The sequence below is a fragment of the Ylistrum balloti genome, unplaced genomic scaffold (genome assembly GCF_031769215.1).
Source record: "Ylistrum balloti isolate Yb309-2 unplaced genomic scaffold, AGI_CSIRO_Ybal_v1 Utg369916, whole genome shotgun sequence".
Lineage (NCBI taxonomy): Eukaryota > Metazoa > Mollusca > Bivalvia > Pectinida > Pectinidae > Ylistrum > Ylistrum balloti.
In genome coordinates, this window is record NW_026782036.1 from 271,892 (window position 1) to 297,980 (window position 26,089).

At 35.0% G+C, this 26,089-nt stretch overlaps 1 protein-coding gene across 4 annotated transcripts; it reads right to left on the reverse strand.

The window, feature by feature from the left end:
* Positions 1–5,557: 5,557 nt before the first annotated feature.
* On the reverse strand, positions 5,558–26,089 carry LOC132546844 (sodium- and chloride-dependent neutral and basic amino acid transporter B(0+)-like). Of its 4 annotated transcripts, XM_060210568.1 has the most exons (18): positions 26,035–26,089; positions 25,588–25,800; positions 22,250–22,264; positions 16,914–17,064; positions 16,490–16,621; positions 16,128–16,268; positions 15,615–15,834; positions 14,956–15,094; positions 14,323–14,457; positions 13,854–13,957; positions 13,367–13,604; positions 13,033–13,161; positions 12,659–12,758; positions 12,372–12,487; positions 11,489–11,662; positions 10,657–10,815; positions 9,950–10,018; positions 5,558–6,365 (listed from the first exon to the last, which is right to left on the reverse strand). In XM_060210568.1, the coding sequence occupies exons 2-18, from the start codon at positions 25,681–25,683 to the stop codon at positions 6,315–6,317; spliced, it is 2,169 nt and encodes a 722-aa protein (XP_060066551.1). In that variant the 5' UTR covers positions 25,684–25,800; positions 26,035–26,089; the 3' UTR covers positions 5,558–6,314. The 4 variants fall into 4 exon arrangements, with proteins under 4 accessions (XP_060066551.1, XP_060066552.1, XP_060066553.1 ...); XM_060210569.1 differs by lacking the exon at positions 22,250–22,264; XM_060210570.1 differs by lacking the exon at positions 9,950–10,018.

Here is a 26,089-nt window from a genome sequence, read left to right on the forward strand (position 1 = left end):
ATGGGACATCAAAACTATCGACTGTCAAAATGACCAACTGTTGATGGAACATCAAAATGACTGGCTGTTGATGGGACATCAAAGCTACTGACTGTTGATGAGACATCAAAACTTATGATTGTTAACGGGACATCAAAACAACATATTATTAATGGGACATCAAAACTTACCGACTATTCATGGGACATCAAAACTACCGACTGTCGAAGGGACATCAAAATGACTTATTGTTAATAGGACATCAAAATGACCGACTGTTGATGGGACATCAAAGCTACTGACTGTTGATGAGACATCAAAACTACTGATTGTTAACGGGACATCAAAACAACAGACTATTAATGGGAGATCAAACTTACCGACTGTTGATGGGACATCAAAACTACCGATTGTCGAGTCGATGGGACATCAAAACAACTGATTGCTGAAGGGAAATAAAAACTACTGATTGTTCTTGGGACATCAAAACTACTGACTGTCGATGGGACATATAAATGATTGATTGTTAATGGGACATCAAAACTACCAACTGTTGATGGGACACCAAAACTACTCATTGTTTTTGGGACATCAAAATTACTTATTGTTATTGGGACATCAAATATATTGATTGTTAATGGGATATCAAAACATCTGAATGTTAATGGGAAATAAAAACTACTGATTGTTCTTGGGACATCAAAACTACTGACTGTCGATGGGACATATAAATGACTGATTGTTAATGGGACATCAAAACTGCCGACTGTTGATGGGACATTAAAATGTCTGATTGTTAATAGGACATCAAAACTACCGGCTGTTGATGGGACATCAAAATTACCGGCTGTTGATGGGACATCAAAATTACCGTCTGTCGATGGGACATCAAAATAACCGACTGTTAATAGGACATCAAAACTACCGGCTGTTGATGGGACATCAAAATTACCGGCTGTTGATGGGACATCAAAATTACCGTCTGTCGATGGGACATCAAAATAACCGACTGTTAATGGGACATCAAATCTACTTATTGTAAATTGGACATCAAAATACTGATTGTTAAAAGGACATCAAAACTGCCGATTGTTGATGGGACATCAAAACTACTGATTGTTGACAGGACATCAAAACTACCCACTGTTGATGGGACATCAAAACTACTTATTGTTGATTGGACATCAAAATGACCAACTGTTGACGGGATATTAACCACTACTGTATCTCTCTACAAAAGCAACGGAATAAAATTGATGGCATGTCACGTAAAATCAAATTGGCTGGCTAGTAATAATCCGTATCGTTATGTATTTAATCTAATGTTTCAGTAACTGGATGGGAGTCTTTTTTCCTTTCCCATGCAACTGTTTTCCAGTAGAATTCATGTGCAAGTACCTTGTAGTAATAAGCAAATCATAATATTTCGAGGATGGATTTGTAGCCAATATATATATATATATTATAAAAAAGTACGTTATGTTGTTTAAGATTGTCATTCAAAGTTGATCCTTTCAAGTTGTGTCGGACAACTCCATTTGCGGTAACGTTCGAGAATGTTGTTTGTGAAGTCACGACAAAAGCAAAGATCCGGAACGACCTTGAATGGTATAGAAAGTTTGAATTGCGTTTATAATTGGCCTGTTAAACGTTATACAAGCAGCGGGCGCCGACATAACCTACCTAGCCATCCGACAATATTGTTGATGTAATTTAAGACGGGATGACAGCTACCGTCAGTATTCATTTCAGTCACGGCATTTTCGTGCAGCAATGCGTGAACAGGCTGAAAGGACAGTACGTGTATATCGCTATAACTAGTAAAGGACGTTGACCCAACAAAGTACTTTAGAGGACATTACAAGGACTGCATCTGTGACACGTTGGATCCAGCCCTATATATATGTGAATTATTTCATGACTCGGCACATATTATTTGGAATGTGTCTCCTAGCTTGATTATAAAATCATTTTATCAGTAAAATGAAACAGTGCTCACAGATATCATGAGATATCAACTATAACGATCCAATATTAAAGTCCATGTAAATCAGTTGCAAAGAACTATAGTTTATCGTCTCGCCATCGTTTCCAGAGCTTTGTGCTTTTTGGAGCGGCCATTTTGTCAAGTTATATCACGTGAACTATTCCTGCATGACGTCGCACCTATCACAAACCCAAAAACGAAAAATTACTGAGATTGAATCCAAAAATATAATGGGTAAATAATTCTTTGTCAGATTTGTGTATTTGTATTATGTTCGTGGAGCGTGTAGTCGCCGTTTTGTCAGTCCGTCCGTCCAAGGGTTTCTTTAAGCTACAACTTTTGCTATTGACGACATTTCATCTTTTATATTTTTCTGTTACCACGGAAACAGAGTCAAAACGCAAAATTACGGTTTCCTTTGCTGGCTACAACTTCAAAACCATTCCACTCAACTCCACAAAACTGTCTGTATATTTTAGGTAAGGTAAGTTAATTTTTTCTGTTATCATGGAAACAGATAACCCTCATCAAAAATTTCAGTTTTTTTTGGCAAAGTGCTCTGAAACCGTCCAAGACTATTATTCAAAACGTACTACACTTATCAAGCTAGTGGTATATCTAGCTATATGGAAGTTCTCCATTTAAATTCTTTTTCGGTTACCATCGAAACAGATAGGCCAAATCACATAGTTAAGTTTTTTTCAGACCAGTTCTCTTAAAGCGTTCGAGGTAATTACACGGTACTGAAAGCTGTACAGGCATCAAGCTAGTAGTCTAGAAGAAGTTCTTCATTTCAATACTTGTATGGAAAAATTAAAGATAACAAAAAGAAATTAAACTTGTCGGTGTAATATTGACATATATAAAGATATTGTGCGTCTTTCTTTGAAACAGCTGAACGCGGGGAATAATGTCACACTTTGCGTTATCTTGTCGTCTCAGATTGCTTTGTTCTTTTTTGCCTGCCTTCTCGTTGTATGGTTGTATGCTTCATTCATATCAACTTATATAAATCACAACTGGGGGGGGGGGGGGGGGGGGGGGGAAACCCATATCCCTTCAGGGAATCGAACCCCAGACGGTTAGGTGAAAGACAAGTCTTCCAACAGCGTCACCAAACCACCGCCTGATCATGATAATGCAATGTTTTCTAAAAGAAGATGAAGATTCATCGGTACATGTATATGTGCCAATGTTTTGTTAAATCTCAATACAAAAATATCAAATAAATTTTAAAAACACATGTCGGTGCAGACATGAATCCAGCAGTTCACAATGTGAATCTTGTTGGTCAACTTGCGCTCGCTTTTGGGCAGTGCCCATTTCATATTAGTACTATATAAATGAACGTTTGTTAAATGTTTATAACTCCGGAAATCTTGGATTGGAATTTAGTGCGGATATCGCGAAATAATTGCCTTTCTTCTGAATTACATACCCTCATACGGAGCTCTCCGATAAAAGGTTAAAGATGATATGGCGGAGAAAAGGAATCGTGAGGTAGCAGAACAGTTTCTTGGTGTGGCCATGGTGATTTTTTTTTGTTCATTAGATTACCCCATTATAAAGATTTTAATCAAAATTGAAAAAAATAGATCCGTGCTAAAATTAGTCTTGTCGTGTTTAAGTGGACAATGTGGGGTTCATTTTTTTCGTAATATTTCAGCTTTGTGTTGGAGATTACTATTTGTGCAGTCTCGAATCCGTGTCTACGCACCAAAAACTAGCTTTACAGGAAGTGAAATTTTCATAGTGTTTTGTTTAAAGATTTTCGAGTTGGAATTTGCTGAAATGTAAGTACTTTGTTACCCGACAATGTTGATTTTAAGAGGTGTTCAGAATTATTTTTTTCTAAGAAGTTGTAGTGTTAGGTTAGAATTAGCAGTATTTTTGCAGTTTTAGCATTTTTTCAGTAGGTAACCATGACAATCAAATGTCAGAAATCAGAGGAAATTTTGATTTACACAAATTTCATCTCTCTACTATTAATGTAAATGTTTAGTTTATAAATATATTTACTTTTTGACTATTTTTCATGTATATGTTATGTGTATTTGCAAGATTTCCAACCTGAACCGAGAAACCTTACCGGCGTAGACTGAAATTTCTGCACTTGCGCTCTTATGTCATCGTTGCACGTGGTGTAGCCCTGCATCGGATGCAGAAATATTCTGGTCCAACATTTGTAAACCTTAGACGCTAGAAATCTATATTTTTGCTGGTCAAACTCTTTTTTCTTATTTTGTTGCTGTATTTGCTATTTTTTCCCGTTCATGTTATTGATGTGCTTCTAGTGATCGACAAACATCTCACCTCTCATACCAGAACTACAATCTACGGGCAATGTTTGCAAGATGCAAGTGTTTTTCAAAGTCTGGCTTTGACAAAAGAATCTGAAATAAACAAATTGTAAAAGTATACTACAGCAACTTGGTATCAAATTTGATTTCTATATTAACAGACAGTCACAGCTTCAGTACAATGACTTTCAAGGCCTTGACAAAGTGCTTCTCAGACATCTCAGCAGAAAGGACAACTTAGTTCTGACTGGTCAAAATTTGGGAAATAATGTACATGTTGGGCAGTTTCTTTTAAACCCAGGGCAGTTTCTTTTAAACCCAGAAACAAAGACCACATTTGTTTTCCAGTTGGACAAGATGGCTTCCACATAACAGCTTCTGTTTGATGTACCAACCACACTGTTACTGATGATAATGGCTATATGCATCTTTGCTCATCTCCTTTTCAATGGAGATATAAATCAAGTGCAGCATTTCAAATAGGTTTAAAGCATTCAAATGATGCGAAAGCACAAATTTATCTTGTTGAAATTCTGGCCAGCATGTATACTTCAGGAAACTTTCCATGTTGTGTGCATAAAGACACTGGTAAATACTGTTGACTTTCTACATATAGCTGTCAGTATTTTTAATAATGCCTCAAAACAATTTGAGGATGGCTATGTAAGGTAGCATATGCCCTTAAATATAATGGACACTAACTCAATACTCAAGATTCAATGTTGAGCAAATCTATCCAATGCTGACTTAAAACCGACAAAACAAAATGAGATCTAAAGTGATCTTAGCACCCACCATTGCCTGATCTTTTGAAAGTCGGATTTATTTTTGCTCTCTAAACATTTGATCATTCCGTTGCAAAAAAATAGCGATGATAATCTTTACCTGCCAAATTGAAAATGGCTGTCTGGAAGCAGTTATGTTTCTTCTGGTCCCAAAATTAAAAGCACAAGGAGACCAAAGGGAACATGCATATGAAATTTGAGAGCTATCCATTCATTACTTGCTTCAGTGCTTTTGTCCGAGAAGTACCAAACTCAAACCAGCCACAACTAGGGAGCAAAAGGAACCTACATTCAAAATTTAATAACCTCCATCAAGTACTTCTAGAAATAGTGATAAATTGTTTACGCATGGACGAACACAGGCTTAGGACGATATGTATAAAAAATAAATAACGAAAACAATCATATATACAATTGTTTATTATGTACAAAAATATTGAATATAATATATAAAATGTGTACTTTCTGCACAACACCTCTTAAAAATATAATTTTAAAATGTGCATTTGAATTTCATGACAAGTTAAAATGTTTAATGATCTTTAATCTAAAATAAATTGGATCTCATATTGTTAAAATATTGCAAATATTTTTGTAAAAGATTATTTAACTAGACCTTCCTGCAAACATAAAATTTTAATGTTTTGTTTTTCAAAGAGGTGGCAAATTGTGAGGAGACAGTCTGTTTATAATATGTTAGTTTCTTACAAGCATGACGGCGACTAATTTAGATATATATGAAAGATTATAAAATATATCACAAAATGTTAATAAAATCTCTTCCCATCATATAACCATTTGCAGAATATATAAGTTGGCACAATGTTGGGACTTGTATAAAGCGTAAATCTTTGATCCAAAACCTTATCCACTACCAATGGCAGCTCTGGAATGTATACATGTACACAACCACAATACAATGAAAATTCCTTTGAGCAATCCGTGTAAAACTCATTGCCATCACTAAGTTAAGGGTATCTTAAAATGTATGTTGCTGCAAGTGGAGTATTAGGTAAAATGTCTTAAGCTACTCATTTCTGTCATAATTGGGACAATATTGACAATATCATTGTAGCAATGGTCTGATGACATTTTCACCTTGACAGCCATTTCTGAAATCCCTACACTTTCATGGAGTTTAGCCTTTGATGGTGTTAGAACACAGTATATTATGCAACCTTTTTTTACAAACATGGAGAAATTTGTTGATAATTTCTGTCATGTGCTTGTTTGAGTAGTTGATCCATCTTCCTTATGAGACTCCTACAGCCTTGCATCATACCCATCATTGTTATAACCTCCCTTCTGGGTCATCTGTAAAATACAATTTATGAATGGTTATTATTCTTGTGACCTGGATCATTTATTATAAACCAACATAGCTAATAGCTGATAATTCTAATTCCATTCTGTATTCACAACTTTTAAATCATTTGAATCAATTACATCATGAATTATCGACTTATTAAAAGTAATGTAGGAAAAACATTCAAAATATTTTTTGAAATATATTACATATTTTTCAAAAATTCAATCCATTTTTCAAAGGCTAAAGTATTCAAATTCATTGTGCCAATCTTCTGCAACCCAAATAAGCTTCAGAATCCCCATCATATATACCAGCCAATCCTAACCCTATCATTGGCTACAACTTTAGAACCTAACTATACACTGAGAATTCTTTCCAGTACTTAATAAAATTCAGCTGTCAAAAATCCAAGATGGCCACCTGTCAGTATTGTTTCAATGACAAATCTCCCAAATATGGGACACAAATTAAAATCCATGGGAAATACGTCAATATTGAAGTTTTGAAATATCCCTCCATATTACTGTACTTAGTACACTCGGAAATTGTGATAAAGGATTGGTTATGGACCATGGACACTAGGCGATCTGAAAACCATCATCTGATGAAGTTTGGCTAATGAAAACAATTACTAGCTATTGACACAATGAATCACAATAAGCCCACCTCAATTAGCTATTGGATGACTGGGTTAAATGGTCATCCAAGCTAATATTGCAGGATTAATGCATTTATAATGACCAAAGTAATTGACAAATATTGAAACAGAAATAGCTTTAATATTTTAAATTTGTAAGAGCCTTGATTTTTCCGATTTTGATTTTAGACAGCTTTAATATTTAAAGTTGATAAAGATGGATTAATGCAATATGCATTATAGTTATGACAGGAGACATCCGAATCTGAACAAACGAGTACCATTGAAACTGATGAATGCTCTGAAAAGACTGTTGGACACTATTGTAACAAGGGCAGTAATTCTGTAATCAAGGGATTGTGAAGCCCTAAGATTGGTATACTGCACATTCTTAGTATGACCAATGTATACACCAAGTTGCAAGATCCTAGATTTTAATGTAAGCAAAGCTATGCTCATGAAACAATTTTAACAAAGGGCAATAACTCTTTAATTTAGGAGTAATGGTACACTTCATGTCCCCTGCATGTCCCCTTAGCAGGACCAATGTATACACCTAGTTGCATGATCCTTGCTTAACTGTGGGAAAAATTGCGCCCTTGACTGACAAGGCGGCGACTATATGCTACCTCAAATATTCTAACAAATCTTACAACTTACGTAGATGGTTTTACATACCTGTAATACCTGTAATCTGCATCTCTTACAACAATGACACATTGTAAACAAAGTTTAAATTTCAAAATCTAATAAACTGCTAGACAATGTCTTATTTTGTAAAAGGTAACAGGTGCACATCTATTTAAACTCAACAGAGCATGCTAAGGAAATTGTCAGGTGCATTTCGGATGAACAATCTTGTACAAATTTTGTTTCAGATAAATATTGGCCATGCTGTTAGCTGGAACAAGCTTCCCAAATACCTGTTGATTAATTTCAACCGATTACCTGCTGTTTTAGATGTCATACCTGTTTGTGTGCAACATTAAAAAATATGTTTCGATAAGTTAATTTATAGTGTAGTTTAAGAATCTAATGTTCTCTAATGAGGCATCTGGACTCCAAAACCAGTATAATATGATTAATATTTTTGCACTGTATATCAAGTTTTATTACATCTAAAATGTGCAAATAAGGTTAGTTTGTTGTTAGAGTCATACGTTTTACTACATCTTATATCTCTTCAGAGCTCAAGCCACTAAAATTGTCATCCATCGCAACTACTTTAAACCATACGGTACCAGAATACTGCAAATGACATTATCTATAGATCGATTGTTAAGTCAGCTGTGGCAGACATACCTGATAGCCAATTGCAGAAACTTAACTCGGAAGAAAACCAGCAGAACAAGTCCAATTTTAAGCAATTCAAATTTGAAAGATCTTTTTGAATTCCAAGAGACAGCAGGATTAAAGCAATGTCTGGCATCCTTCAAAATTTTCCAAGGATTTAATGTAAATATTCTCTACTGGTATATATCCAGTCTTAATTGGAAAAGGAAATCTTAATGCAGTATTGTTATCTAATCTTGGGTTATTTCAGATCCGAGATAAGACAACTGCTGTTTCCCTACTACAAACAAGATGCCGCAAAGCGTGGCATTATCCCCCGCGCACAGGTGTTGGTATGGAACCCAAATATGCTATATATAGCACTGTAATAATTTGAGACTTCACACACTTATGTATCAGTACTTTGCACGTGAAGGTCTATTAGAGTGAAAACACTAGTAGAAAATAAACTCGCGTCTCCTCAACTTCAACATTATAGATATATATAGAGATAATTGAAAATATAGAATCAACACAACAAATGCGTTTCAATAACGTTTTCAGGCATAACGGCTATCTTCAGGCAACAAAAGATTTTTTATGTAAGAGATGGAAAACATGTAACAATAATGATAATGATCACTCTTGAGGGGCCAATGCCTCGAAGTTGTAGCTCAGAAAAAGCCTTCTTTTGAGGTTTAACTATATTTTTGCAAAAACTGAAAAAATATTGAAAAAATGAAATGCTGTTAATAGCAAAAGGTTCAACTGTGGCACTAAGTTAACATGTGCAGAAAGTTTTGTGAAGTTGAGTGGAAGAGTTTGGAAGATATAGCCTGGAAAAGCCTCTTTTTGTGTTATCTGTTTCCATGGAAACAGCAAAAAAATATATAAAGTGAAATGACTGCAATAGCAAAAGGCACAAATCGGACACCCACTTAATATGTGCAGAAAGTTTTGTGAAGTTGAGTGGAACAATTTGGAATTTACAGCCCGGAAAAGCCCTCTTTTGGTGTTTTCGGGTTATGTTTCCATGGTAACAGAAAAAAAATATAAGTGAAATGTCGACAATAGCAAAAGGCACAACTAGGGCAATGACTTAATCTATACTGAAAGTTTTGTGAAGTTGAATTGAACGGTTTCGAAGTTATAGCCCGGAAAAACACCTGGATTGACGGACGGCTGGACGGACAGAGCCCAATTTAATAACCCCCGCAAACGCATTTCTCAGGGGATAATAACCATGTTTGATCCGATAATATGAAGCTTAAAGAGAGTTAAGGAGTGCAGGGTAAGGCACAAGTATGGAGAATTCATGGGCTAAGCAGGTTTTCCAATCATAGAGCTACATGCACAATCTTTTGCCAATTTTGTAAATCAGCCAAATGCCAATTTCTTAGTTTCAAGGAGGAAGACTTATTTTCCAGTGAGAAAAGGAAATCAAATGCCTATCCATTGATTGTAAAATTGAAGTGGCTCATTTTCTTAAATAATTTGACATTTTTGAATTGTAAGTCTTCGGAAAATACTTGTTTAAGTATTCAAATCAGAAAATTCAAAATGCATTTCTCAAATAAATTTTTAAGCAAAACTGGAGTTTAATTTCCTGAAGCTCTATGATGTGACATCTGCACTAAAACAAAGCTAAAAGTTTAGAAAGATACTGTAATTAAACTTTACATTAGGTTTGTACTGCATGTCCTGACATGGAACATAGCCTACATTGAGATTACCACCCGTTGTGGTCATCTGAAACACAACAGCCACATACACCGATTTTAAATAAATCCTTTCATTCATTGGAGTTCAGACCATTTCAATTTTGGACAGCAACAGTATTATATAACACGTTTCATTCAGGGCTTCCCGAGGCCTATATATTTACATTCAATTTTTACCAAGGAATTTCACTATTTTGCAGTAAGTCAATGGGGCCAACATATCTCCGATTGAAAGTTAGGGGGCGAGGTCATCATCTAAGGACAATGAGTTATTCTAATTAAAAGCAATAGAGGGCAGAATTATTAACTGAGTACCCAAAATGGGCTTATTGAATAATAAAAACTACTGGTATTCTTTCACCTTGAAAATGAAGTAGGAGCATATTGGGCAATTGATACTGCTATCAAAAAGCATGTCACCAAATCTAGAAATTTGGAAATCAATGAACAATGAAAATTAGCGATTCTGCAATCTTGGCATGTAACTAGAAAACCTTTAAAATAAAGATCTCATGGCTGTTTATATTTGGCTCTTTGCAGCTTTTATATACAAATTCACTGTAAACTGAATACCATATTAGTATTAAAATGAAAATGTTAGTTTGAGATCTGTGTCAAAAATGTAATATCTTAAAGTGGAAAAAAAATTGTTGCTGGTTGTCTTACCGGAAGATCCGATTTTGCAGGCAAGGGAGTATTGTTCCATGGATCCACTACAAATGAAGGATCATATCCCTCAGCCACCGTGTATTTAGCACATTCTTCCCTGTGCTTCACGAGAGCAGGACCCCACTCAGGAGAAGGAGAGCAGGTCTTCCTGAAGCGCTAAAATTATACAAAATTTAAAGGCTCACCTAAAAATCTAATTGAAAAAAGTTCAAATCCAAGATAACCAAGATGTTTTAAGTCAAAATAACATCTCTCCACAAAAACTTCAATATCACGTGTGCTTTTTACTTGAAGGTTTTCAAAGCAATTCTATACATTGATGTTCAATATAATTGATCTGGTTGGGTGACTTCAAGAATTCATAAAAGTGATATTTCCCATCCCTTGGGTATTCACCTGAAGAGGGAACAATTGTTGTATGACTATGATCCATGCTTCTGAATTATTGAAAATTGCAAGGTTACTCAACCGTTATCGGAGATGCTAAAGGATTTGAACAGCTATATAACCACCTTGCACACATTGATTCTACCTGCGTGTTTAACATCACGATACATTCAAGACTTGTGAAATGTCATAATAAATATTATAACAATGAAATTACGCAGACAGGATAAATTCTTTAATTTTAGTGAAATGATACAGAAACAGAGATCGATAAAAACCTATACAACAAAATCTTGCAGTACAGAACTTAATTCTTACGGTTTTATGGATTCTGAAGGTCAGTTATATTACAAGATTCAATCTAACAAACGCGATGCAGCCAGACAGGCTGGTTTAACTATATTCCACCCCGTCTCTTACACAAGGCATCTCGAGTACTTACCTCTGCAAAACTTCCTGGTGTGATAGCCAGCTGGTAGATGGCGGTTCCAATGATACAGATGATAACCAGTAGGGTCATCAGCCATCCAAGGACATCTGCAAACACTGGATACTTATCTCCATTAGAGCCTGCTCCCATGCTCTTGTAATCGACCCAAGAGAAAATGATGATGGCCTGAAAGGTCAAATGATCAAGAATCATGTCAATAAATCAAAGCAAAAATATAGACCCTTCAATAAATTATTTCAAGCGAAACATTTTTAACATTTATTAAATATTTCGAATACTGTTCTGTCAACTATCACATCAAACTTTGATATTGAATCATCGGTCTGATGAAGAGGATTGTATCAGATATTTAATCTTCATTTGTATATTGATAAATTTGATTTACTCCGATAGTCAAACAATATCAACCAGATGCATCAATATGAATATACTACGCAAACGAATGTCCTTATCTGGTACATTTTAACTAGTACATCAGGAATTTCTTCTTTGAAAGCCACATATTTATGGAAATTAAAAAACTAGATCTTGCTATTAAGTCTCTTATTTTAATGGGAGCCTGACATGCCTTACAAATATGCCATTTAATTTTTTTAACAAACGCGGGAAAATTGTTTAATCTACAGTTCATTTGCTTTTGTCGATTTCGGTTAAAATATCCATCCATTTACTTAAGTTAACTTGGATTTCTTGCATATTTTATATCCAATACCTCTTGAGCATTGCCCTAATTGGAAACCCTAGATTTACTGGTGTCAGCTGATGTCCTATATAAACCACTATCTATGACAAGCCGTCAAAATGCAGACCCGTGTAGATTCAACCTTAATAAACTCAAAAAATGCAGGTATAGTCACCTGAAAAAGATACTTACAGCACACAAAAGTGGGGTAAGCAAGCACCAGCACAAAGCCCACCAGTACTTCAGCACCATGAATATAAAGCTCTTTCCAATCATGCATTCAATGTCATTCATAAATCGTCGCACTCCTGTAAAAAGAAATGGAAAAAATCAAGTGCAAGTTTCAAAAATATATACATTTCATCATCAACATCAAAATTTAACCAAAAGGGTCGGGGCAAAATCTTTGGAAAATGTTCAGTGATTGGGACTCAGGATGAGTATTGTAGATCTGTTAGAGAAAAGCCTGGCATATTTACCGTAGATCCAACCGATAGAAATGCATTCACAGATAGCGATGACAAGGATGTTCCATCCTCCTGAGTACGTATCCATCACTTCCAGCATGTAGATTCCACCCTATGATGAAAATACAGTGATCAATTATTTTACATCCATTTCAGCTGAAAAGTATCCTACTTTTATAGATCTTTTTTAAAAGTAAATCTACATAGTTCTCATATGTTAAAATATTCCCATCCCTTGAATAGTAATCAGGGTTAATAGAAATCTCCAATACTTTGAGTAGATAGAACCAGTTTCTTAAATTTTGAAAATCTTTTGAAATTTATTCTGATAAGATTTTTACAAATGTTAAAGAGACAATTTCAAAGCATAATTCAGTTTTCCTTACATTTGTTGTCATTGTTAAACCGAGGAGGAAGAAAACAGATGATACTCCAATGACAGTCAGGAGCTTGTAGTTTCTCAGTTTGGGGAATCTGTCCAAGAGAGATGTAATCACGGTCTCCACCAACACAAACTACAACGAAAATTGTAAAAGTATTTGATTTGTACTTCAGGTTCATGACAAACTTAAAATGACATATTCCTAAAGAATGTAGGTTTAACTCCCATCGGGCTGTTTTGACTTCCGCTGAATCTCGGCATTGCTAGGATTTATTTGATCAATACCAAAGAATCAACTATTTGAACATAATTACATTTTTTTTCATTTGTGAAATTACCTCAGAGTCCACACCGAGAGTGATCAACATCATGAAGAAGAGGATAGCCCAGAATGGAGCAGCAGGCAGAGTTGTTACAGCGAAGGGGTAGACTACGAAGGTCAGAGATGGTCCACTCTTCGCCACCTCACTAACAGGTACATCGATCAGCGCTGATAAGTACCCCAAGTAAGAGAAGATCACAAATCCGGCAAACACACTGGTCAGACAGTTACCAAACGCAACAGTCAATGTGTCCCTGTTGACAAAATATGCATTTTTTGTAAACTCATGCATTTGGTATTTGTGTAGTCTAAAACATTTGTGATGGGATTTTAGATTTTTGAAGATTTTTCTTTTTCTGTTTGGAAAGTTTCTAGCTTCCTTGGGTTGTATTTTGTACGGGCTGTATTTTGTATATTCCTTTTAATGGCACTATGCACGCATTTGAAATTCTTTTTCTAGAAATACTCCAAAATTACTTAGGAATCCACAAACTTTTGCTCACCTCACACAATTGTTGTGGAATTTGTTGTAACTAGCCAGAGCAATCAAACCTCCCCAGGAAGCGGACAGAGAGAAGAAGATCTGTACAGCAGCATCCTTCCATACCTATCATAGAATAAAGAAAATTCTTTAATGGTTGGATGGAGATAGACATAGACAATTGGCAGTTGTCTTGTCAGCAGCATTAGTGGTAAAACTGACCTCTGAAACGAATATGTATTTAATTTTTTTTTCCCCAAAGGGTTTTGGCGATTTATCTATCCATAAATTAGAACACATTAAAAATCTCGGGAAATCCTGCCAGATTTATTGTGCTTAATTCTAGCTTCACATATTAACCATTCCAAGTACAGGAATTTGCCAAGACCAGGTGAAAGTCTTGCATGCATCTTTAATAGTAATTACTGCAAGATCCATAAGCCATTATCAATATTTAAAAATGTCTAAATTGAAAGTATCTTAATATATACCCCAGAGTCCCTGAGTCTTTCCAGATCAGGAGTGATGTAGAACTTGATTCCCTCCAAGTAGTTGTCCAACATTACACCACGGATCAGGAGGATGATTAAAACAACATAAGGGAATGTGGCAGTGAAATACACAACCTGAAATAGAAAGGTTTGTGAATAAAAAAGATCTTTTCTTCTAAATCAAGTTTTTGCTGTTGCTTTGTCTTCAGACAGGGTAATTAGAGACATGCAAGGTTTAAATAGTGGATCAAAGCCAGAATTTCGAAGAAATGACACTGACCAGTGGCCAGTACCAAGCAACTGCCTAATCAAGGCTTCTAATCTACACTCAAAAGTGGACTAGTGATAAAGACAAATGTCTTTTCCACTGCCACCATGGTTTATGAAAATATCTGGGATTTATTTGTAAGAAACATAACCGAGGTATGTTAACTTTGTTTGGTAACCACTGCAAAATTCTGCTGGCTTGGTAGTCCAAAGGATTTGACTACTTCTACTTGTGATCCGACTTGCGGTCGCAAGACAATAACAAAATCGTGGATAGTTGGAACCATTTTTGGACTTAGTTTGGTTGAATGATTAAACAAATGAGTAAAACATAAGACCACAGTTTATAGATTGTTGTTCTTGTACCTTGCCAGAAGTCTTGATACTCTTGCTGAGGGCCAACACGACAAAGATGAAGGCCAACAGGTAGCACAGCACCATCTGCCAACGTGGCTCCTGCAAATCCTGTATTCCTGCACTGAAGCCTGAACCAGTGGCCACGAAGCTGTCAAGTGAATTTAGATACGGTAAAAACAAAATGTTAAATATTCATGAAAGTTTAATTACATTCTCCCTTGTTCATGCGATATCAGGGAATGTTGATACAATTATGTAAAATGTTTATGTTTCTACTGTATTGTATTCAATCTAGTATCCGACATGATGGTTTGTCAGTTAACTGAGGGGATAACCCAACTTTCAAAATTTATAGAAATTTTAAAGATATCAGTGATTTTTACATAAAATAGAGATGAATTACTGATTAAATCTGTTATCTGCACTAGGATTTGCAACACCATCCAATTGAAATTTAAAACTTAATGTTTTGCGTGCTATATTTTGAAAGTGTTAAGGTCATTTAAGGTCTCAGGCGCCACTTAGTTATCCGGGCCATATATACCAAAAAAATTAAAATTGTGGATCTTAGTAATTTGTTGTACTGTTTTGAAAAAAATCTTTTCATTGGCCATTCAAATTTTATCACCAACAAATTGGGCATTATGGAAATTACAGTAAAAACTTACTCAAAATATTCCTGTGATGGCAGTTCTCGCTTGATGCCAAACTCATTAGCCAGTGTCTTGTTGATGAAGCCAACTACATTGGACTTTTCAAATGGCTGAGCATTATGACAAGTTCCCCAGTTTGTGTTGCTGTACCAAGTCGCGTTCTTGGTTCTGGCACCAGCCAAAGCACACGTATCACCTGCTGTTACGTTCAGGATGTGGACTTTGTCAAAGCAAACTGCAAGCGAAAATATTTATGGATCACAACATTGAAAACACCATGATGTTCTTAGCATTACAGATAAACCAAGGGAAACTCCTCTCCATCCCATCACAGCTTTAAGTAGGGGACAACCATGTTTTATAAAGATCAATCCTTTCAAAAGGCAGAAATGAGTTAGAAGTGGGTAATAAAAAGCCAGATAAAGACAGGAATTTTCACAGCTTAACATTATTATCTTGTAAAAAAGATTCGGAGTTGGTAAGATATGTGATGAAGACAATAGAAGTCAGGATATGCATCATACATACGGTTTGTACTCCAGGATCCACACTTGTCCCAGGGTAGCACGGAGGTGAATGATGCAAACAAGTAGTAACAAGCCCAGCCAATGATCATGTTGTAGTAGATGGAGACCAAAGCGGATACGATGAACATTCCATATCCGACACCTGCAAAGTTTTTTGTTGAAATCTGAGTATTGATGACATGTACAAGCAATTTTAACTTTTCCTTCATGTTCGCATTGGTAAACATTCAAAATAAATTCAAGAGAATTTCTGTAATAATTATGACACTTGTGTAGAAAGCTACACTGGTAACTATCCCTACATAACAACAGTCAACTCACTTCAGATCTAAATTGAATGCAATGTGATCAAGGTTTCCATACCGGTAAAGAGTGGTGCATATTTCCAGCATGTCACAGGTCCAGCACTTGCAAACTGTCCGAGGGACAACTCTAACAGGAAGATTGGAACTCCCACGATTGCCAACATAATAACATATGGGATCAGGAAAGCACCTGAAAAAATAAGACTAAACTTTTAAAAAACTGCTTTATTTTGGGAACTAAATATATGAAATCTGGCATGCCTTTCCATCTTAGAAATATATTCATGATTTTTTGTCTCCAAACGTCTGAAATCATTCATATTTTGCCGTTATTAATGCTAATCACCTTGGGTCTTTACCTTAACTTTGTCGTTAATCTATATACCTTTGGACCCTGTCAATTTTACATGTTAATCCTATTTTTCATGAGGTTAAGATAAAAATATTTCAAGTTCATAAATGCAATTTGCCAAGAAAATTACCTCCTCCATTCCTGTAGCACAGATAGGGGAAACGCCAAACATTTCCAAGACCCACAGCATATCCCAGACATGAAAGGAAGAAATCGAAACGTCCACTCCAGTTTCCTCTCTCCTTATTTTCATCTCCATCCTCATCATCTAAACGTTTACCCTGTAAAACAAAATATTCCATTTCATCTCATCTCTCAATCTAATCTTTCATATTCATATGCATATCTTAAATGTTTTCAATTTTAGTGCGATTTGCAGCTTCCAACACTTAAATCATTACCTGGGGTATTTTCAAATTTTTGCAACCAGTAATTGTTTAGTGAATTTATAAACTTCAATTATAAATGCATACTTTGATATAATCATGCTTGTTAGATTTGCATTTCAATTAAGAAAACAAATTCTAGAATACTTTTCTACCATTTATTGTAATGTACTGCTAGAAGACTAGGTCACTGGGCAGGCAAGACACCCAAACTATTTAATTAAAGGGTCATATTTAATTTTAATGATCAATTGTACATCTGAAATTGTTTACACTTCAGGTATAGACCAAACACTCGGTACAATGTGAACAAGTTGTTTAACATTCTAGAAATATTTCCTATTCAGCGCTTGCATGATTCATTGTATAGGACAAAAGCCAGAACATCTGAATGGGTCACCCCGACTTGTTAGCAGTACACAGCACAAAATGGGATGTATGTAATGATTTCCGAGACAAAGTCAACAACCTTTGTCAAGATCACCTACAGTCACGGTTGGTTAATTTTGAAAAGTTTATGAATATGCTTTACTTAAAATAAAACTACCACTACTTTCTTGAATGATACAACACTTATGGTCTAAAACTTGTGTATCTAGTTGCATAAAAAATAATATAAAAAAAGATTTCGGAATATGCTGAAAATAGCAAACACTAAAATGACAGGCTCATATTTTAACAAATATTTACCAAAATGATATCAACCAAATATTGATACTTTGTATTACATTGCATATTATTGTTTGCAATGTTCACAATTCTGATAAATGGTTATTTGGTAGTAAATGTAGAGAATTTTTTACAAACCTGGTAATATGTCGCTACATCTAATTAGTTATTTGTCAGGATACATGTTAACAGCAATTCTTGATGCAGCATTTCATCTTGTGCTTATACATTTTTGATAAGTTTTGTCACTCAATTATTTATAAAGAAAAAAGCCAATCCAGACAATATATAGTGCATGTCTACAGCATGCTTTCCTGTTTACTTAATGCCTGACATTTGGCTTTGTAGTAGGCCAAGGTTGAAGTGTTATAGTAAAGGGCTTTACACTATTATCTAAGGTATAGAGGTATTCCTCTATTATACTGGGTTTAAGATCTATCTTACATTCAAGATGGTAACATGACTCTTCACCTTGCATTTTAAAAAATCTATAGGCCAATACACTCAAGTTATGGATGGTAGCATCACTTGTGAATTCATGGTTTTATATAACCTTAAAGAAATCTACAATGTTTGGGAAAAAAACCACATAGGACGCCATGGGGAACATGCTACATCAAGTTCTAGTCTAGTTTCAGTACACCAGAAATCAAGATGGCCCCCATCTGTTGGCCATTCCTTTCACTCATAGGACTCAAAAATGAATGGGCATAACTAAGGTAATTGGTGAACTTTCATATGAAGTTTGAGAAATATCCCCAATATTTCCAATAGCAACAAGTATTATATGGACAGACAATGGACCATGGACAAAAGGCAATTTAAGACAACCATCTAATGGTCGGATGAAAATACTTGGAAATTAAATATTCATAGAAATTTAAATAAGATTTGTCATGTTGTGAGAAGCAATTTGTGATGTTTTAATGTAGAAATTGTATATATAATACCTTATTTATCTAGCGACAAGTGGCAGTCCATACTCAATAAGCCCACCCATATATAGTAATACAGGCCAGTATGATATATAAACCCAAACTTATTTCATTATTCTGTGGTTAGCCAACAACCCCCTTATTGTAGAAGATTTCACCATCCTTCCCATAATGCTTTGCTACGAGTATACACCCGTCATACACAATATAGTCAGGACTTTTTACTGTTTATTGTCGCAGTGTTTTCAGAATTGTTGAGTATCACTTTACCTGGGTTTTATTAGATAATACATCCATAAAAATCTGACACCTTGTTTTCAACACACACACGGCTTGCACGTGGTGAACACTTGAATTCCACAAGTTCTTTTCACTATTTACATATTCTAACCTTCAAACTTATGTTCTAATATAACCTTCATGCTTCACTAATCGCCTATATTTTGACTGATGTTCATGAAACAGTATACATCATTCTTTGGTCACACCTTTGTGAATTCAATTTAAATCTACCACAGTAATATATAACTTGCTGCCAGCTTTATACTAATGAATGTACTAAGTATAGAAATGAATCCCAGCAACTTTGTTTTAATTACTGTATCCACATTCTCTACCATTTTCATCAACACACAGCATGCTAATATGGGAATCCCAAATATTCCCATCTATACACTAAATGCCAAGACCATATCATTGCATAATAGCATTTAATGCAAACATTCATAAAAATGCAAATTGCACTCGATTTTTATTTATCCTAATACAATCTTTCAAAGATTGTAAATGAATGAGATTTTATTAAACAAGCATTGATACAAATTATTGTAGATGTGAATACCTAGTCCAGACTCCTGTACAATCAGAACCTCAGATTATTAATAATACTTAACATGATAAATATAAAAAACATGTTGGAAGACCAATATCTACAATTTGACCTGTGATAGGACAGGAACACTTCATATTCGATGGATAAAAATCCATATTGACATTAACATCAAAAAGGTTTTTCGTATGCAAAAACAAGAATTTTATATTTTTCATATTAGTAATGACCTGTGAGTTACCTTTAAGCTTGTTTCAGTTACAAAAGTCCTGCAAACAGACTTTTCAATGTTAAATAGATTCTACAGAAGAGTTGTCAATTAGCGTGTGTACACTACCATCAGCCAAACAATATGACAAGCTGTCCGAATTCAATTTAAATTGTTGAGACAGCATTATCACAAGCCCACTCTTTCATTTACTTAAAAAAAAATACACCATTGTTTGATGGCAATTTTATGGAGGTGTATCAGCATGATCAGCATTACGAATTTTACAAGTAACACTGAACCTTCAGCCACAAGAAATCTGATCCCTAGTCTTAAAGAATGCAAGTTTATATACATAGACATTCATGATTGAGGGAGTGGGCTAGGCATTTGAAAGTTAAGTCATGCGACAAAGGTGTATCAATTTTGAAGGAGCTAGACTGAAAAGACTAAAAAAGACAATTGAATATTTCAAAAGTTGTAGTAAGTGGTATTCACTTGTCTCTTTTACAATCTTCACAACTGAATTCTGAAGTGCATTTCAGGTTACTTGTACTTGTTCTGGTTAATGTTTGTCCTCAAACAGCATCAACCGATTTACTCTGCAAATTCATTTTACTTGCACATCAAACTGACCAATCTGATCTACCTAAAACTGTTAGAAGCATCTCCCATACTGTAGCTATAGTGTACATCCATATGACTATTTCACAAATGTCAAAAGATGAAGCACTTTGACTTCAGTACAGTATACTAAAATGAAATCAATAATAATAAACTTTAATTTATTTTACAACAATCGAAGCAACTTTTTCCAACTAATATTAATCACTCCTGTAGGCTCGGATGGAAGTGCGAGAGAGGTCTAACTATGGGAGGAAACTGGGGTACCCGGGGAAAACCCACATGGTCAGGCAGGTGACCCCATACCTTTTCACATCCATTCCCAGAATCAAACCCCGAACAGCTAGGTGAAAGGCGAGTGCATTACCACTGCGCCACCCGACCACCCAATAATCAATATAATATTAATTCCGTACTTACACTTTAATTTCATCCTCTGGTCATAAATGCTATTTTAAGCTTTCTTATTATACGTTGGAATTGACAAAATTCTCACATTCTGGTATTCATGAATGTTGCATCAGATGACAGTAGAAATTAAAACCTTAAATATCAGTTCAAGGTTCTCAGTTGGTCGTCAGGTAAAACGTACCCTAACATTACCTACTGTGGCTTTTCATGGACAGGATAGCCACATACCTGGTACATAATTTACCAGTTATGTGAGAGTTTCCCACGCTTTCCTTTTAAGGTCGACTGAGTAAAGCAGTAACTACAAGTACCAGTTACTATAGCAACACCCTATAAGTTACATTCATTCCCACAAATACACATGACATCATATTGAATGTCAAAGTAGAAAAGAACTTGACAATTCTTTATATCCCAAAGAATAAGATATTGAAGAGCAGGAAGTTGACCTGTTTATACTCATTTTCAAAACATTTACGAAACAGCTAGAAAAAGAAATGTTAATTCAAATTCTGTCAATATTTGGAATGTGAAGGCAAGATGACATAAGCAGTATCATTATCAAACTGCTGAAGTGTAATGCAACATATTATCGTCTTCAAAGCATTTAGTAGATGAAATATTTAAGAGCTTGTCACACAGACCCTAAATGTTTGAATGATGACTTTCAATTACCATTATGTTTAAACATTTCAAGATACCATCAAAAACTAAGCGCACAATATTCCTTATAATACACACCAGGTAATTATATAACCCTGCATTTTCAGCAGGTGTGTCTGAAGGTCTACATATGCATATAAACTATATAATGGTAAACTACCATCCCGTTTTCAATTTCTCCAAATTTCACAAACTTGATGTGAATACTGTGCATTATAACATCTGGTGGAATACAAATATTTTATGTAGAATTGTGAAAGATGGTAGATTTTCCATGAATGGGAACTTAAAAAATCAATTCTTTTCTATGTTACATTCATTATACACGTTATACACCCACATAAATAATCCTATTATATCATACTGTAACAGTCTTCATAAAACGAATTAAATGCTCAAAAGAGTCAAAGAGTTCCTAAATTATTACTGTCTGATTATATACATAGAACCTGGATGGGTTACCAGGGTACTGTTACAGGAAAACTGCTTCAAATATAAATAAAAACACCTTCATGTATCAAGAATTTTGCACGATACTAAACTAGGGGATTTATGGTCATCTAACTTCGAATGCAAGCGATGGTTTTGTTATAGGTAATTGTCACCTTTATAACATTGGATACTAACTTACATCCAAGTCCTGTATCTTGAATGGTAATGTTGATTTAATTCTTTTAACAGAATATGGTTTTATTAAAGAAAGCACACATCTGAAATGTTAGATAATGTAAAAATATTCACCAATTTGCCTCCTTTCTGTAAAAAAGATGACTAAAAACATCAAATTCATAACATTACATGCATCAGAAAACTCAACATTTTTTTTAATAGAATGCCAATAGCATAATAGATTGTACATGTACAACCTAACTTGGCACATCTTACTTCCTGATCACACTGAATAGCCTTAAGCAAAATGTAAACATACCTGTTATAACCATTACTTAATATTACACACACTTGTCATAAAACTAGATTTCTGAAGAATCTGACCCCATAGCAGTTTCAGAAGAGAATTTTTCCTTTTAATGATATCTTTCACTTGACAGTCCTGTTAGTGAATACATTATGTGAAGTCTTGTTGGGGCACGTTAACCAGTAAAATCAATTTGTACAACATTGGTATACGAAACTGCAAAGAATTTGCATACGTAAATAAAACATAAGTTATGGTTTCGAAACAATCCAATGAAGAGAAATAGCTAAATTGAGGAAAGCCCACATTTTTAATAAGCGACCATCTGGTTATAGTTACTGGTAATGATCTGGGGAAATTCACATCAATGTGTAAAGCAGGTTTTATATGGAAGACTTCATTGCATGATCTAAAAAACATTGGTATAATCAGCATGACAACTGAAATGTGCAAAAAATAACCCTAAATATAAAAGGTCTAAGCAAAATCAATCTGCATACATGTCTGAAACCGCCTTTATAACCCATTGTGGTGAAAGCTATTGAATAGTAACCTGTTCACACAAGGTAATAGAGCACATATGTATCATGAAACTAGGTTTGGGGTACTGGGAAATTACTCAAATTTAGCCTCTTGTATAAAATGACTCATACATGTATATGAAATTGCCATTTATGATTGGTGTGGACTTGTCAGCATGAATTTAAATTCACCAATAAATATAAGTCCTGATCAGTCACATTAAACCTTCAATCCCATACGACTCTACCCATGTGTTACTTATTGTCTACATTTAACTCTTGTTTGTCAACAATTCCAGATCAACTTTGATCGAAACATTAAAAGTTAAACTGAGGAAAAGTGAACTTTTCCACACAAGATAGATTTTAAGTATGAAAAAACCAACATATTAGACATGCAATAAAAAGATTATTCTGACATGGTAAATCATATTTCAAGACAAATCTTTTATACTTCTGGTTAAGCTGACAACACTTTCATATCAAAAACCTTAGGGCCAACATGATAAAAGTTATTTTAGGAGATCTGTTCCACTCTGATGCTTGTCCTGTGTATTGAACCAATATTCAGGACAAGCATCGGAGTGGAACAGGAGTGTTTGTATAAAGTGTGGATAAGCGGTGGAAACTACTTGGATGAAAGGAGGTGGTTAGACTTCATTACCAGTATTAATACACCTTAACTGTGCTCAGGAAGATGTCAATGTATAATGATTGTCCAAGATTTAATGTGATACAGCAACTCGAAGTTCATAAAATGAACATGTATTTACTGAACTATAAAAAATACTCCTGATTTCTTTAAACTACCTATGCCTAAATTCCATCTTGATGAATCGCGTACCAGCCATTTGTACCTACCCCATGATCCCAACTATTCCGCCATTTTACATCAATAATAACAATTACAACATATCACATTTTTAAACCTATCGAACAAGAATGGGGTTGGGTTGGGGATTTTGTGGTTGGAAGAGGAAGATATAGGGGAGGGTTGTAATGATAATTTTGATATTCTAAATCTCATTAACAGGAATATACCAGGGTATAGTCAGTATTGTCGGGTCTTGAACTTGCACTCCTGGATTGACATTTGCTTGAGAATGATTTGGGGCATTGTTGAAGCCTTTTTAAAAAAAAAAATGGAAAACAGGTACCTGTCCAAACTCCCAACACTTCAATTTTACCACTAAAATCATCATTACCTCTTGTGACAACTTTTCCTTTCCAAATTTGTCAAAGTGCTCCATTTTAAAACAACCATTTTTCCTTAGATTCTGATGACTCATTCCAATTAAATAGTCTGATAAAGCGACTATTGACGGAGGGAATTTAATTTCTAAAAGTCTATAATAGTCTATATTATCTGGATCAGTCCCCACCCAATTACTCAACAGAGTCCAGTCGTGACTACCAAACACCTGGATCACCAGAGAAAAAAGTGAAAGGATCAGTCCTCCCTAATATACATTCTACTAAATGTAGAATTCTTTCACCCATAATTCAGAAATTTGAAAATCAATGTGTTTAACTAGGAACTCCTCACCATCCAAATAAAGTTTCTACTGATCCAACCCAAATCAATATTCCAACAGATTCTGAAATTTCAAAAAAAAATGTTCTGATCTCAATGAACACCTCTTCCCAACCCTGATCTATGAAAAGTCTGACACTTATTCCTTAGGCACTTGTATCCCGTCTTCCTAGCCCCATTTCTCTTTCTCTAAAAACTGTGTAACTGTTTTACTTGCAGGAATAGGAGTACAAGAATATGCTATTAAGTACAGTTTTAAGAAAAGCTTCAAATATTGAGAAAGGATGAGATACTATTTCTTTAGAAATAGAATATTGTTGAATGTGATTTTGTACTGCTGTAAAAATTACCAAGCCTGTTCCCTTCCTGCTAATGGCTTCCAGACAGGTCAACATTATAAAGTATGGTCAACCCAACATCACAAAGTGTAACTACAATAAAATCTTATTTTGTACAACGAACATTTAATCCGATATCAATAGTTCACCTTCTGCAAATAACAGCTGATAATCTGATAATGTTAAATTGCAAAGCTGGTCAACAAGGGCACCAACATATTTTACTTATATTCCCTAACAAATCTTTACTTAACACTGTCAGTGGATACCCCTATCCTCAATACTCCAGAAGTTACGTTCATTTTCGTAAAGTTATCGTAGACCGAGGGTACCGAGGATGCATAATTCCAAGGTTAAACACCCTTGGGTTTAACCTTGTAATCAACGTGATCAGCATCAGCTTTTGTTAATTTGTCGTCTTATGAAATTGGAGAGTTCAAATGTCAAAAATAATGGTCCTAATTTTCGTACAGCTTTTTAGGGGTACAGACGGGGAGAAATTCCTGTTGCATTTCTTACTAACCTTTCATATCTTGTAAAAACCCTACAATATTTTTCTAGATTGAACTGGTGCAACTTTAGTATGGCGTCCCTGCTGTCATTCCGGACAAGTTTCGAAAAGGGTCGTTTTATACAATATTGGCCTCACATACTATATAAGAAATACTTGTACTTGCTACTAAAACAGTAAGCACCGTATTTAATAGCTGTACAGAATACAGATAAAAGTTCAAAGTTACTTCAATATATATGCATGAAGAGATAACTACCTTTCTTTCCAGGTATTTTTGGATCATGTCCGTTCTTTTTTCAAGAACGTCCATGCGGTGGTCGTTTTTCTGTTCGGATGATGGCTGCATTGCCATGTTGTTACACACCGTGTGAAAATACACCCGTAACTGGCCACACCCTTGTATTGAAACTCGAGAACGAACTCGCTCCGCTATCAAAACTCTGGGTAGTCCCAACAAAAATGGGGTTTTCTGTAATGAAAGATGTTGTAAATATGTATTTATTCCAAAGTATTAATTACTACATAAATGTATTTGTATCAAACCGGGCCAGTATTGTTAGGAACGACCTGACATACTAAAGAGTATGTATCCAATGTTTCTGAATACAACGTTACATGTTTATTATTCTTGCATACAGTTACACAACAGGTAGCTACAGGTACAAACATTATCTAAATACAATGCGTATGTAGCGATTCTTACCTTGCAGTCAAGCCGTCTTTTAGGAACAAGTTCGTAATCCGCTCACCTCCAAGAG

Coding starts and splice junctions, on each gene's coding strand:
- LOC132546844 (XM_060210568.1), bottom strand. CDS start 25,683: ATGGCAATGCAGCCATCATCCGAACAGAAAAACGACCACCGCATGGAC. Junction 13,958..14,322: donor AAAGACTCAGGGACTCTGGG/GTATATATTAAG, acceptor ATTCTATGATAG/GTATGGAAGGATGCTGCTGT. Junction 13,605..13,853: donor TTCCACAACAATTGTGTGAG/GTGAGCAAAAGT, acceptor TTTTGTCAACAG/GGACACATTGACTGTTGCGT.